The sequence below is a fragment of the Orcinus orca genome, chromosome 15 (assembly GCF_937001465.1).
Source record: "Orcinus orca chromosome 15, mOrcOrc1.1, whole genome shotgun sequence".
Classification (NCBI taxonomy): domain Eukaryota; kingdom Metazoa; phylum Chordata; class Mammalia; order Artiodactyla; family Delphinidae; genus Orcinus; species Orcinus orca.
The window spans coordinates 54,470,757-54,486,186 of NC_064573.1; the positions used below are offsets into that span (position 1 = coordinate 54,470,757).

At 38.5% G+C, this 15,430-nt stretch overlaps 1 protein-coding gene across 1 annotated transcript in view; it reads left to right on the plus strand.

Moving 5' to 3' along the window:
• NDC80 (NDC80 kinetochore complex component) overlaps positions 1 to 12,441 on the plus strand; it is a 53,789-nt gene extending 41,348 nt beyond the window's left edge. Inside the window, exons 14-17 of the mRNA XM_004275922.3 lie at positions 283 to 375; positions 899 to 1,029; positions 1,864 to 1,966; positions 12,019 to 12,441. Coding sequence (XP_004275970.1) covers positions 283 to 375; positions 899 to 1,029; positions 1,864 to 1,966; positions 12,019 to 12,156 — 465 coding nt within the window. The 3' untranslated portion in view covers positions 12,157 to 12,441. The remainder of the gene's footprint in view (positions 1 to 282; positions 376 to 898; positions 1,030 to 1,863; positions 1,967 to 12,018) is intronic.
• Positions 12,442 to 15,430: the final 2,989 nt, after the last annotated feature.

A 15,430-nucleotide genomic window follows, 5' to 3' on the forward strand; every position in this document is an offset into this window, starting at 1 on the left:
TCTTTATTTTAGTGAGAATTAGGCCAGATTTTTAATTCCTAACTAATGCCCTACTATACCACTCTGCATTTAAATATTATGTATTAAAAAACATGTCTTCTTGAAATTAACTTCTCTTTGGGAAATAATAAATTTATAGGACAAATAAAAGGTAAGAGCCCACGAGAACTAGAAGATATAACATGGATCAGTTAGTTGATTGATAACATAAAAGTTTTATAACTTGTTAAAATTTTTTTGATGTGTAGTTATGATTTCTCAACCAAAGTTTTATTCCTCAAGTTAAATACAATGATCACAGAAAGCAGGAGAAGTGTGCGAACTCTGAAAGAAGAAGTTCAAAAGCTGGATGATCTTCACCAACAAAAAGTTAAGGTAGGAACTTTGCCCGTTTGTTTAGGTTATCCAAAGCCATGTCATGGTTAATGGACTAGGCATCTATTCTGACATCAAACTGAAATTTTTAAGCTATATCCTATAACTTGTCTTTAGTTTAATCTTCTCACCCAAAGTTTATTTTAAGGAGTTATTTTATTTTGTTTTTCTAGAGGACTTTTTTCTGGAATTCAGCTATTTTACCATAGAACATGTTTAGTATTCCATTAATATTTTATACTTGCATTTGTGATTCAGTATATTTCCTGTAGTACAGACTTGAAATTACTGCTAAATGAATTCTGTATAGGCCTATTGAAAAGGTCACATTTATGTTTATAGTATAAAATTTCCAAAAGACCATTTTAAAAGTCGCTTACATGTAAAGCAGTAAGCATCCTGCAAATACAAATGGTGGTGCAACCTGATTTTTTTAAATGCTTTACATACATTTTTTTAAATCCTCCTGGGGTGTGTAGAATGTGAATACTGAAAAAACTTAACCATGACTTTATCCTGATAGGAAGCTGAGGAAGAGGACAAAAAATGTGCCAATGAGCTGGAATCCTTGGAGAAACACAAGCACCTGCTGGAGAGTGCAGTTAACGAGGGCCTCAGTGAAGCTATGAATGAGTTAGATGCTATTCAGCGGGAGTAAGTTCATCTTGCCAAGATTTGTAATGTTTATTTTCAGTTTAGTTAACATTTATATAAAACTAGGCCTAAGTTTATTTGCTTTAATTTATATTATAGAGCTATTTGGGGCAGAGGGAGTGATGAGTAGAACTTAAGCAGAACAGCTTGAGACACTTGAGATACTTTCCCTAGATAAATACATTCTGCTACCATTATAGCTATTGCCCCCCTATTATCTTTTCAGTCAGAAGGGGACTGAGTAGTTAACCCATAGGCTCTATGTTAATTTATATTAAAATACACTTTTTTTCTTTTAAGTGTTAAGGGGCCCTCAAAAAAACTACAAAATAAACTTTCTTTGAGGTTGGAAGTATCCAACCTTAAGAAATCACACCTTAATCCTTAAGAAAATCACACCTCTTTGTTTCCTTATTTGTAGCCTAGGGACAGAAAACTTAGTTGAAGGTATCTTTGGCATATAGTCTTTGTTTTTAATTTAAATTTGAATGCCTAAGACTCCTATTTCCTCATTCATATGTATTTAATGTCTTGTCCCTGATTAAGTTTACAATCCTTTTAGAGACTCAGGTAAACAATTTGCTCCCAAGCTTTGTATATTAAAGCATGAGGTTTTGGTGCTGTTTTGTGCTGTTGCTTGCATGGGATCTTTGAAAATGTTTTTATTTCTGTTTTAATGATTGTGAACTGGACCTTTGTGAATGATACACTGGGCAAGCAGCACCTATACCAATCACAGCCTGGTTTTATTGAATATAAAAAGAAGTGAGGTAGCTAGAACTGATATATTAGGTTTTGTCCTAGACAATTCAAACAAGAGTTTTTATCCTACAGATGCCAACTAGTTGTGCAGACCACAACTGAAGAAAGACGAAAAGTGGGAAATAACTTGCAGCGTCTTTTAGAGATGGTTGCTACACACGTAGGGTCTGTAGAGGTAAGTGTGTGAAGGTCTTTCCTACATTCTAAGAAAACTTTTTAAAACTTTTATGTATTTCTGTTTTGTTTCTACAGAAATTAAATGATAAATTTTATTTCTGTGGAAAATATGATCTAGTAAAAATTTATCAGAAGAATTTTGTGTAGCAGTGTGCATTTCGTAAAGTGATCTGTTTTACATAGGTTTACTATATAACCCAGCAGTTCCACTCCTAGGTATCAACCCACCAAAAGGAATGAAAATATATGTCCATACAAAGACTTGCAGACAAATGTTCATAGCGACATTATTCATAATAGCCAAAAAGTGTAAACAACCCAAATATTTATTAACTGGTGAATGATATACCCATATATTGGAATATGATTCAGCAATAAAAGGAAAGAAGCACTTACGCATGCTACAACATGAACGAATGTCAAAAACATTATGCTCAGTAAAAGATGTGAAAGCCTACATATTTATGACTAACTAATATAAAATGTTCCGAAAAGGCAAATCCACAGAGTTGGAGAGTAGATTTGTGGTTGCCAGGAGCTGGGGTGGGAATAAGGGCAGATGGGCACAAAGATTGTGGTGAGGGTTGTGCAACTCTGTCACTTAATTATGAAGTTACTCTTCTTGTTGCTTAAAGTACAAGCCCTTAATAAAAAATAATCTGTTTTATTTGCATAAACAACATACAATGATATTTATTACATCAACAGTATATAATGATGTTGTGCCAGGCCATATTCTACATACTGAAAACATATTAGTACGTTTAAGATTTAATTATGATTAAGATGAAAGAGCGTGTGTTAATAACAAATATTTTTCCTGTTACAAAGCAAGATTCAACTGAATAAATTTGAAGGTCAAATCGGCTTTATCCAGTGATTCATGTGTTGGGCAGCATCCCTTCTAGCAAATAGAAAGGAGCTCCAAGGAGTACAGAAAGGAAAAGGTTTTCAAAGGCAGAGGAGGAGTGGGACAAAGAAGACATAAATTTAAAAAGGTTTATTTCAGGCAAGGTGGCAAGGTCACCTCCCTTTGTGGGACAAAGATTCTATTAGACAGATTACCTCACTGGTCCTGACCAGGAAATTCCAGAAGGACCAGTTAGATTACAGTCCTGGGGTAGGTTGAAACGGCAGTTAGGTTAGGTATCGAGTCCTAGTTTGGTGACATGGACTTAGCACGAGTGACTCCATTTTGGGCCTGTTGTTCCTTTTTAACAGTTCCCCCCTTTTGATCACACTCTCAGCTTGACTGAGAGAGACGTGATCAAAATTTAAGGCGTTAGCACCACTCTCAACTATTGCTTGCAGCTTTTGTTGATGCTTTGTGTGGTATTCATAGGTCATGATGTTCTTGCTTAATCCATGTAATATTCACAGATCCCAGCTCCAAGTTCACAATTGTTGATTTGGTCATTCCCTTTGCTTCTTTACTGATTTTCCAGTCTTAGGGAAATCATTTGCTTGTTGGTTAGCAGCTGCAAACGTGCATTTAAAGCTTTTAAGAGAATGCAACGCACTGGGGAGACCATTATGATAATAAGCAAGATAATCCCCAGTGTTTGAAGTGCACTTTGAAGCCATGGTCCCCAAAACCCAAACCAATCGAAACCAAATAAGTCAAAGGCCCCACTGAAGGAGTCGCCTTTTTAAGCCAAGTGGCCTGCTCAGTGATCTTACGTTAACTGAGTTTCAACTTCCGCAGAAGTGGTAATCCAGGTGTAGCAGGTGGCGTTGGCCACAGCACAAACAGTTCCTGGCTCAGCTAAAATATAATCAAGGACTATCCTGTTATCAAGAACAATTTCAGCCAAAGAGTCTAAGGATTTTTGTTGGGCAGTTGTTGCTTTAGCAGCAAATTCCATAATGCTTTCAAGAGTTAGCGAGCGGTTCCTGATCATAGCCTCAATTGCAGTAACTCCTACCCAGGGAAGGTAGGGTTCTCTCAAAGGAATCAAATCCAGAGTAATGAATCCCTCCTGGTAATTCCCATTTGAATCTGTGGCTCAGTACTGGAAATGTGACATCCATTGAGACCAGGAAAATTTTAAGGATCTGTAGAACACACAGGCACCCTCGCCTGTGTCACTTTGTATAGAGCCTGGATGCCAAATTCCCCAAGTTTGGGGTTAGTAACCAGAAATGAAGAAACAGACCAGGGATCTCTTGCATCATGAACCTATCAGAGTGTTTTGTTTTTTTAATGACCGATCCAGCAATTTGAAATATACCCACCTGAGCATTGACCTGGGAGATACGGATAATGGCATTATCTTTTCAGGCCAATGCCAGAATAAAGGAAAGAAAGAGAAGAAAGGGTTTCATGTTTAGTTAAAGCATGAATCTTGATCCAGCATCTTGGGAGGAAGCATTCTACCTCAGTGTCAGCTGCTTCTCTTCCTATCAATTTGATTTGGAGGTCTCCAGCGTTTATATAGGACCAGATGTCAGGTGGAGCCTTCTTCAGCTGGAGATGTATATCTGAGATTCACGTCCCTGAAATTTGGCTGCCATCTGGGTAGTGAGGAGGATCTGTTATAATTCTCGTACAAGGAAATTCAAGGCAGTCTTTGTTATTACTGACTCTAAATTAGAAGTGTAGGAGAAATTTGGAAATGTTAGTTTGGAGGGTTGTAGCCAGATATTTGAGGAGCTAGAATAATTTAGGATCCAGTCGAATTTACAGATATGTGACAAAACCTCAAAGACAATTAACAGGACTGGAATCTAATATCCACAAAGGTGCAGACATAACTTTTCTCTCTACAATTATCCCTGTTTATTTTTTCCATGGGTAATCACAGTAAAACTAATTTGTCTGCATTAAATTTGGCTTGGTTATTTACAGAAGTGCAGCAAGAATAGTGATTGACCATGTAAGTTCTTTTTAAGACTGCTTTGCTGGAACCTTGTAAGCAAGGTACCAGGTCAAGTTTTCAAGGGGCTTTATTGGCTCCATAAAGTCAAACTTAATACCTTAAAACTGTCTCGTCCCATCTGAGTTTATGTACATCTCTGTCAAATATGACAATCCAGTTAAAGCCTTGGTAATATAGCCAATGTTTCCAGTCGTATCCTGTTACAAGAACAGATTCATATTGAACTTATGCAAATAACTTAATTATATTGCCATGAAAAGAATATTTAAGAGTTTCTGAATTCTGGAGTGTTCAGGTAGGGAGAAAAAGTAAATGTTTCATCTTAGTTTACAAAGGTATACTTTACCAATTGCTGTTAAGTCATAAATGGCTTAAGAGAAAAGGTTTCTTTAAATCTGGAAAAACAAAAAAATTAAGAAAACAGCCATGTTTTACAACAAAAAGTCATAAAAATTTTAATCATCCTCCTCAGTTCATTCAGTCCCGTGTCATTAATTCTTGTTCTGCTTAAATCCTGTATTTCCATTAATTCTGGAAATTCTTATACAGTTCATTTTTATGATCTTCAAAGTTATCAGAAACCTGTACTTTTCAAAAGTCCTTTCCGTGAATCTTCTTGAAGATGAAGCACTTTTGTAGGAACACTTTTACAAAAGCATCTGAGGAAAACAATAACTGTCTGAAATGACAGAAGACTTTTTTAAAATGCCCATTGTTAAAGATTTAATAAGAGTTTATTATAATGGAATTGACAAGGAAACTTCCTTATCAAAAGGTTTTAAAATACTTGGTCAGACAGGTCACTGTGAAACAATACTTAAGTTATTTATCTAACCATAGTGACAGAAGGCAAATGCAGAAAGTTAAATAGTTGCCAAAACAAACAAACAAAACAATAGCTGTTTTAATAAGGAAGACTGTTTTAATAGGAAGACTATTTTTAATAAGGAAGCTGTTTTAATAAGGAATGAGCTGTTTTAATAAGGAAGACTCAGTTTTCTTAAGTAATCAAAGAACTGATTTAAAAAACATGAAACACAGGAAATTATTTTGACAAGACACAAAATCTTTCTTTTCTTGGCAGATTGCTTAAAAGATCAAGAAAAACCTTTGAATCACTTACTAGAAGCAGACCAATAGTCCAAGAAATTTTTGTTCTTTTAACAGATGAAAGAAATTTAAGGGGTTTTGTTTTTGTTTTAATTTTATTTTTGGCTGCGTTGGGTCTTCGCTGACTGTACACGGGCTTTCTCTGGTTGCGGTGAGCGGGGGCTACTCTTCGTTGTGGTGCGTGGGCTTCTCATCACAGTGGCTTCTCTTGTTGCAGAGCACAGGCTCTAGGCACATGGGCTTAAGTAGTTGTGGCACGCGGGCTCAGTAGTTGTGGCACATGGACTTAGTTGCTCCACGGCATGTGGGATCTTCCTGGACCAGGGCTTGAACCCATGTCCCCTGCATTGTCACGCGGACTCTTAACCACTGCACCACCAAGGAAGCCCCAGAAATTTAAGTTTTAATTTTACATAAGTACACTACTGATTTTAAAGCTTATTTTTTAAATCCTTATAATAAATTCATTCTGTCTTTCCCAGTTTGATCATGCATAAATTCCTTTCACGAGATTCCTTTTCTATAAACCTTCTACAGCTATCTTTTTGTTTCTAGTAACTTTAATTACATATGTATTAGAATTTTTAACCCTTAAAAACCTTAATTGCTGGTGGAAACTAAGAAGTAAACAATTGTGACTCACACTGGTATTCTGTGGCTTGCCAAATTTATAAATGCTTTTTATAAAAATGCATATTTTCTCATAGTAAATTTCTCTATGTGTGGCACTGGACATGTTTACCAATAGACCCAAATATCTTTAGTTTTTCTGTAAAAGTGTTACCTCAAAATTGGGCTTGCCTCTTGGTGGGTGTCGAGCCAAAAGACACAACCAAGCCCAAGACTGGGGGAAGGAAGGATTTATGATTACTTGCAACACATAAGGAGAACACCAGGGATCTTTCCCAAAGCAGTGTCTCCCCAAACAGCAAAGCTGGGGAAGTTTTAAGCTAAGGGTATATACATATTCATGAAGGGGCTTGGGCAGTCCACAGAGTCCAGACTTTACTTGCTTCAAGCCACAAGTGTCAGAAAAGGTCAACATCATCGTCCCTTAGGTTCCAGTTGATCTGAAGGTTGAGCACTTCAGGCTAATGTTCCACATTGAAACAGAACTGGAAGTCTTTACAGATACAGATAAAATACCTTTGCTATTGTTATTTCTCTTGTCTGATAACAATTTGTTTCTGCATTCTTCTGTTCCCTTAAGATCATTAATTACTGAGACCTGTTCAAGGGCAAGCACTGAGGCCAGGCTTAGATCACAAAATGACTTTGGCCAAAAATCGTTTCTCTTATGTCCAGAAAGCCATGCCTGATTTTCTTTCTATATTCTGGTGTGTGTGTGTGTGTGTGTGTGTGTGTGTGTGTGTGTGTGTAAATGTCTTTGTTATATTCTATGTGTGTAAATGTCTATTTTATATTCTAAATATTACTAAGACCAGTGTCAAAGATGTACTGGTTATGTTTTCTTCTAGGAGTTTTATGGTTTCCAGTCATCCATTTAGGTCTTTAATCCCATTTTGAGTTTGTTTTTGTATTGAATATATGGTGTTAAAATGTTCTAATATCATTCTTTTACATGTAGATGCCCAGTTTTCCCAGCACCACTTAATGAAGAGACCATCTTTTCTCCAATCTATATTCTTACTTCCTTTGTCATAGATTAATTGCCCATAAGTACATGGGTTTATTTCTGGGCTGTCTATCTGTTCCATTGATCTATGTGTCTGTTCTTGTGCTAGTACCATACTGTTTTGATTACTGTATCTTTGTAGTGTAATCTGATGTCAGGGAACATGATACTTACAGCTCTGTTCTTTCTCAAGGTTTTTTTTGGCTATTTGAGGTCTTTTGTGTTTCTGTACAAATTTTTAAATTATTTGTTCTAGGTCTATGAAAAATGCAATTGATAGTCTGATAGGGATTGCATTGAATCTGTAGATTGCCTTGGGTAATATGGTCATTTTAACAATATTCTTCTAATCCAAGAAAATGGTATATCTTTCCAACTATTTGTGTCATCTTCAGTTTCTTTCATCAGTGTCTAATAGTTTTCTGAGTATAGGTCTTTTACCTCCTTAAGTAGGTTTATTCCTAGCTATTTTATTCTTTTTAATGCAATGGTAAATGGGATTGTTTCCCAAATTTCTCTTTGTGTTAGTTCATTATTAGTGTATAGAAATGCAATAGATTTCTGTATATTAATTTTGTAATTAAGAGGCATCCCCAAAAATGGTGCAAAAGATATTTTATATTCCTCTCTCTACTGGGTACTACAGACAGAGGTCCAGGAGATCTGACTATAGTAAGAATTCTTACCCTTAGGAAGCTTCTGCCAATTTTCCCAGGATCTCATCTGCAGACTCTGAGTGGGGTTTTAAAGTATTTTCATTTCCCTTGGCTGTTCAAGGAAATAATATAGCAGTTTACCAGAAAATCCTTGACTTCTGTCAGCTCTGGGAGGGGCCCATATGGAGGCCCTCTCTTGAAGGCAGACATGGTTGCATCTGTAGGGCCATTCACTTGGCTACTTTTGTTTATGGTTTTGTAAGTCTCTTCAGAGTAGAAAGAGAGAGGATTACTAAATGAATACTCAAGTAAAGGAGGATAAAGGGCAGCAACAGGAGTTATGTCAGTCTTCTAGTCTTTTGTTTTAGGTGCCTCTTATGTCTTTTTCGTTAGCCTTTTGTAACAAACCTTTCAATGAACTATTTTGCAATTTTGAAGCTTTTTAGAGGCTTTTGTGTACTTTTTAAGTGCACTTCCTAAATTATCTATCTAATTGGAACTTTCCTCATGATGGCCACTGTACTTTCCCCGAGGGCTGGTGGCAGTTTGGTAGGACCCTGGCCACAAATGCAGTTCAGCACACACTTCTGTCAGGCAGGCCATATTTTGGGGCTCGCAATCTGATGGTTACCAAGCCAAGTCCTCAAGACACAAAATTCCAGGTTGTCTTTAGTAAAATTTTGGCCATCTTTGTAGATATTTATAGCTTCTGAGACCATAAGCAGGTATGTCTGAAGGTAATGTACTTAACTCTTTTGATTTTAAGGATCTTATTTTTATTTCTATTTATTTGGTTTTTTCTTTGTTAGTTTAAGGGTTTTTTTGTTTTTGTTTTTGTTTTGCGGTACGCGGACCTTTCACTGTTGTGGCCTCTCCCGTTGCGGAGCACAGGCTCCGGACGCGCAGGCTCAGTGGCCATGGCTCACGGGCCTAGTCGCTCTGCGGCATGTGGGATCCTCCTGGACCGGGGCAGAACCCATATCCCCTGCATCGGCAGGCGGACTCTCAACCACTGCGCCACCAGGGAAGCCCTGTTAGTTTAAGTTTTGAGGGGTATTTTGTTTGGGTCTTTAATTTGTTTTTGTAGGGGTGTTTTTTTTGGGAGGGGAAGTTCTTCCAAGATCACCATTATAAGTAATAGCCTTTGCTTAAAACAAAATTTTATTCATCTGAGGCCTCACACTGGACCCAGTCCACCTAAATCAGACCCAGTCCGATTCCAGACCCAGTTGTTTCTTAAGTTGGACCGTGTCCTACTCCAGCTGGTAACACCAGTTTCCAGTGTGTCACCTGGGGGGTGGGAAAAGGATTGAGCCAGCAAACCTCAGCAAATGGGATTGCAGACAGGGGCTCCACATAAATGGGAACTTGGAACTGCCACTAACAGTTCCCATGTGAATAGATTCTTGGGGCAGAATCAAGGCCTGGAGTTTCCAGTCAAATAGGAAACGTGTGGAAAGCCAATTATATCTGGAGCCTTGACACAAATAGAGCAGAGTTCAGAACTGAGAGGAACTTACCCACGGCCCTCAGAAACAGTGAGAAAGACAGTGAACCAAAGGCTTCATGGGTACCACACCTGCATTTCTCATTGTTCCTGAGACCCTATCAGAAGTTCACTTCGGATCCCGTTGCTGCAACCAAAACTGTTAGAAAAATTCAACTGAGTAAATCTGATGATCAAATTGGCTTTGCTCAGTGATTCATGTTTCGGGCAGCATCCTATCTAGCAAATAGAAAGGAGCTCCAAGGAGCTACAGAAAAGAAAAGGTTTTTAAAGGCAGGGTAGGGGGTGGGGGGGACAAAGAAGTCATAAATTTAAAAAGGATTATTTCAGGCAAGATGGCAAGGTCACCTCCCTTTATGGGATACAAGGTTGTTATTAGGCAGATTACCTCACTGATGCTGACCAGGAAATTCCAAAAGGACCAGTAAAGATTACGTTCCTGGGGAAGGTTGAAACTGCAATTAGGTTAGGTATTAAGTCCCTTTTAGTGACATAGGCTTAGCTCAAGTGACTCCATTTATAGCCTGTTGTTCGTTTGTTTTTTTATAAGTTTTTTTTTAATATATTTATGGACTTTTTATTTATTGATTTTATTTTTGGCTGTGTTGGGTCTTCGTTGCTGTGCGGGCTTTCTCTAGTTGCAGCGAGCGGGGGCTACTCTTCATTGCGGTGCGTGGGCTTCTCATTGCAGTGGCTTCTCTTGTTGCGGAGCACAGGCTCAGTATTCATGGCACACAGACTTAGTTGCTCCGCAGCACGTGGGATCTTCCCGGACCAGGGAATGAACCTGTGTCCCCTGCATTGGCAGGCGGATTCTTAACCAATGCGCCACCAGGGAAGTCCCAGTTGTTTCTTTTTAACATTCCTTTCTGTTAATTTCGTATAAACACAGAAAATAGTATTTCAGAAACATGAAGTCTCCCTTAGCTCCACCTTTCACATAGCTTGAAAGTTTAACAATAAAACTATTCCTCCAACCTGCTGTACAGAGCCCAAAAACTAAAATAAATTGCTAAATCTAAAATTCCTTGGTAATTTATTAGGAGATAATGTATTCCCAGTTGTGAATTGTTTAAGGGGGAAAAAAGCTCATCATATCACATTAATAGGCTTTCATTTATTTGAAAACAGAACATTTGATCTTATATCCCCTCATCTCTCCTGAATGACATGAACTGCTGCTTGCTTGCCAGTACTTTCTCTGCTTAGTGGTAAGAACTAAGAAAAGCATCCTGGAATAAATACTAGGTCAGAAAACCTAGGTTCTACCCACTTCTTCCTAGTTCAACCACTTAGTGGCTCTATAACCTTTCATGGATCCTTTTTTAACAAGTATTGTTCATCTGAACCACAGACCAGAAAATGATTTGAGTGATTACATTTCTGGAGGTCAGAAGTCTAAAATGGTCCCTCCGGGTTGTACTCCTTCTAGAGGGTCTAGGGAGGAATCCAGTTCCTTGCCTTTTCCACCTTCCAGAGGTCACCTGCAGTCCTTGGGTTGCAGCCTCTTCCTCCATCTTCAAAGCCAGCAACACAGCATCGTCTGTCCTTTCTGAGCTCTCTTTTGTCCTTATGTCTTCTCTCTCTGACTCCCACACTGCCGATTCCCTCTTACAAAGACCGTTGTACATTGGACGCACCAGGATAATGCAGAATAATCTCCTTTTCTCAAAATCCGTTACTCAGTCACATCTTCAAAGTTCCATTTACCATGTAAGATAGCATATTCACAGGTTCTTGTGATCAGGACATGGACACCTTTGAGGAGTCAGCCTACCACACCTGGGAACAAACAAAAATTCATTAACAGTAAAATGGATAAGTAAATGTTGGTATATTCATTCAACAGAATGTTATATAGCAGTATATGAATAAACTATAGCTATATGCATTAACATGAATGAATCTCAAAATTCTGTGTGGAAAAAAACCCAAGTCATAACACATTACATTTAATATTGTTCAGTAAACATGAAGGTTAAAACCAGGTACCACTAAACTAGTATATCATTTATATATTTAATCTGTGTGTGTGTAGTAAAAGTATAAAGAAAAGTACCTTTCAGGAGAATGGTTGTGTCTGGGAGAAAAGAGGGTATAAGATTAGGAAAGGGCACAAAAGGAGCCTGCTAGGTGGATGCAAGAGTATTCTTTTTATTCCTCTTCTTACAAATGTTATACTCTTATTTGTAGATTTCACAATTAAACACTTTAAAAGAAATTAATGTTTTTACATTAACAATTGTTAATTGTTTCCACTAGAAACATCTTGAGGAGCAGATTGCTAAAGCTGATAGAGAGTATGAAGAATACACGTCTGAAGATCTCTTGGACAATATTAGAGAGATTGGAGACAAGTATAAGAAGAAAGCTGCTCTACTTAAGGCTTCTGATGAATGAAGATAAAATGTTGATTAAGCGAGAACTTTATTAACAGTGGAAATTTTGAAATGTCCTTTGTAGGTTTGAAAAATCTCTTAGCATATCCTATATCCCTCCTTACAATGAAGTCTCATGACCACATCTTCCCAAGCCCGTGAAATATTTTTATATCTTTTATAAATCTAGTTCATTAACTTAAGGTATGTATAACCTGAAATTATGATAACTGGTTGGACTGTTATCTTTAGTTATGAAAGACCAATTATATTATGTACCTGTAGTTAATAAACTTATATCAATAAAGTGTGTTTTTCCCATGATCTCTCTGCCTAACTTGAGATAGTTAGAAAAATAGGTATTTTGAATTAAACCAGGAGTCAGCAAACTAACTGTGGGCCAAATCTAATCACACCCATTCACTTACATACCATCTATGACTACTTTCCCATTACAAGAGCAGAGTTAAGTATGTGCGACAGAGATCATGTGGCCTGAAAAGCCAAAAATGTGTACTATCTGGCCCTTTACAGAAAGTTTGCCAATCCCTGGGCTAAACCATACAAAGGTTGGCACTGACTGACTAAAAAACTTTCCTAATCACTTTGGACACAGAGACCCACTCCTTATCCAGAGCTAAGAAGCTAAAGTTCTTTCTGGCTTCATGCCATCTTTACTCTGAAGTAAGTAGAAGAATGTGGAATGCGAGAATCAGAAGAAATAATCTTGTTTAACCCCCTCATTTTAGAGATGAAAATACATTCCTAGAGAAGTTCTGATTTACTCATGTCATGCGTCTTAGTGGTAGAAGCCACCCTGAGCTTCTTGAACCTGCGCTCAATCCTGAGTACAGCCACAGGAGCCCTGAAACATGAATGTTCTGGATGGTGAGGGAGTCATATTAGAAAGTGGGATTTTTAGACAGGTCTAAGTTGTTAGGAAGCTCCTCCTTAAATTGAACTAAAATCTGCCTCCAGTTGAATTTTCTATTCTTTTAACTTTATTCCAACTCTAATATAAGTCAGAATGAAGAACATGGTAAAATGAAACGTAAGCAATATACAGAACGGGATTCCAGCAACATTTTATGAAGAGAGGGCATTCAGCCTGACAGTGTGGAAACAAAGACAGGTCGTTGCTGGGAGATAATTAATAGGTATGGCAAGATTAATGGTTACCAATGTATTCAACAATCTTGACTCCAACATCCAATAGAACTTGCTTCAATGTTGGAAATATTCTGCCTGCACTATCCTGTATGATACCTGCTATATGAATCTATTGTGTACTCAAGTGATATATATGTATGACAAAATAAAGACTCAGAGCTTTGCCACTCAGAACATGGTATGGAAATAGCATCAGCATCACCTTGGAGCTTGTTAAAAATGCAGACCCTTGGCCCCACCCCAAACCTACTGAATCAGAATCTGCACCTTTTACAGTGTATTGACATAGACTGTACATATTTAAACTTTTCATTAAGTTCCAACATACATATACACTCCCATAAAATCAAAATCACAGTCAAGGTAATGAATATATCTTTTGTTTGTTTGTTTGTTTTTGTTTTTGTTTTCGCGGTACGTGGGCCTCTCACTGCCGCGGCCTCTCCCATTGCGAAGCACAGGCTCCGGACGCACAGGCCCAGTGGCCACGGCCCACGGGCCCAGCCGCTCCGCGGCACGCGGGGCCCTCCCGGACCAGGGCACGAACCCACGTCCCCTGCATCAGCAGGCGGACTCTCAACCACTGCGCCACCAGGGAAGCCCTGAATATATCTTAAACCTCTAAAAGTTTCCTCGTTGCCCTTTGCAATACTTTCTCTTGCCCCTACCTGACACCTGCCTGACACCCATCCCCAGGCAAGCACTGATCTCCCTTCTATTACTATAGATTAGTTTGCATTTTCTAGAATTTTCTATAAATAGAATCATATAGTATGTACATTTGTATGGCTTCTTTCAGAAAATTGTGAGGTCCACGTTGCACTGTATATCAGTAGTTCATACTTTTTCATTGCTGAGTAGTGTTCCATTGTATGTATATATTGAGTTTATTTATCCATGTACCTGTTGATGGACATTTGGGTTGTTTACAGTTTGGGGCTATTATAAATAAGGTCATTATGAACGTTCATGTACAGATGTTTGCATGGACATATCCTTTCATTTCTCTTGGGTAAACACCTAGGAGTGGAATGGCTAGTTCACATATGGTAGATGCATGTTTAACTTTCATGAAACTTAGAAAATGTTTCCTAAAGTGGTTGTATCATATGTTCCTATCTGCAGCGTGTGAGTTGCTCACGTCCTTAACCACACTTGTATGGTTTTAGTTTAGCCATCCTAAGGGTGTATGGTTCTATCTACTGTGATATTAATTTGCATTTCCCTAATGACCAAAGATGTTAAGCATCATTTCATGTGCTTTTTTTTTCAACCATATATGTTTTATATATTTATTTTTCTCCCAGTCTGTGACTTGCCTTCTCATTTTCTTAATAGTGTCTTTTGAAGAACAAAAGTTTTAAATTTTGATGAGACCCAATTTATCACTTTTTTTAAAAATACTTTCTTCATTTTGTGTAGTATTTAAGGAATCTTTGCCAGCATCACTGATTTACACCTATGTTTTATTCTAGAAGTCTTATAGTTTTGATTACTAAATCAAAATCAGAAGTCAAATGTGCATTTTAGAAAGGTCTCCAAGGGGGCTTCCTTGGTGGCACAGTGGTTAAGAATCCACCTGCCAATGCAGGGGACACGGGTTCGAGCCCTGGTCTGGGAAGATCCCACATGCTGCGGAGCAGCTAAGCCCGTGCATCACAACTGCTGAGCCTGATCTCTAGAGCCCGTGAGCCACAACTACTGAGCCCACATGCTGCAACCACTGAAGCCCGCCTGCCTAGAGCCCGTGGTTCGCAACAAGAGAAGCCACCGCAATGAGAAGCCAGCACGCCGCAACTAGAGAAAGCCCGCACGCAGCAACGAAGACCCAACGCAGCCAAAAATAAAATAAATTTTTTTTTAAATTACTATTAAGGGCTTCCCTGGTGGCACAGTGGTTGAGAATCTGCCTGCCAATGCAGGGGACACGGGTTCGAGCCCTGGTCTGGGAAGATCCCACATGCCGCAGAGCAACTAGGCCCGTGAGCCACAAGTACTGAGCCTGCACATCTGGAGCTTGTGCTCCACAACAAGAGAGGCCGCGACAGTGAGAGGCCCGCGCACCGTGATGAAGAGTGGACCCCGCTTGCCACAACTAGAGAAAGCCCACGCACAGAAACGAAGAC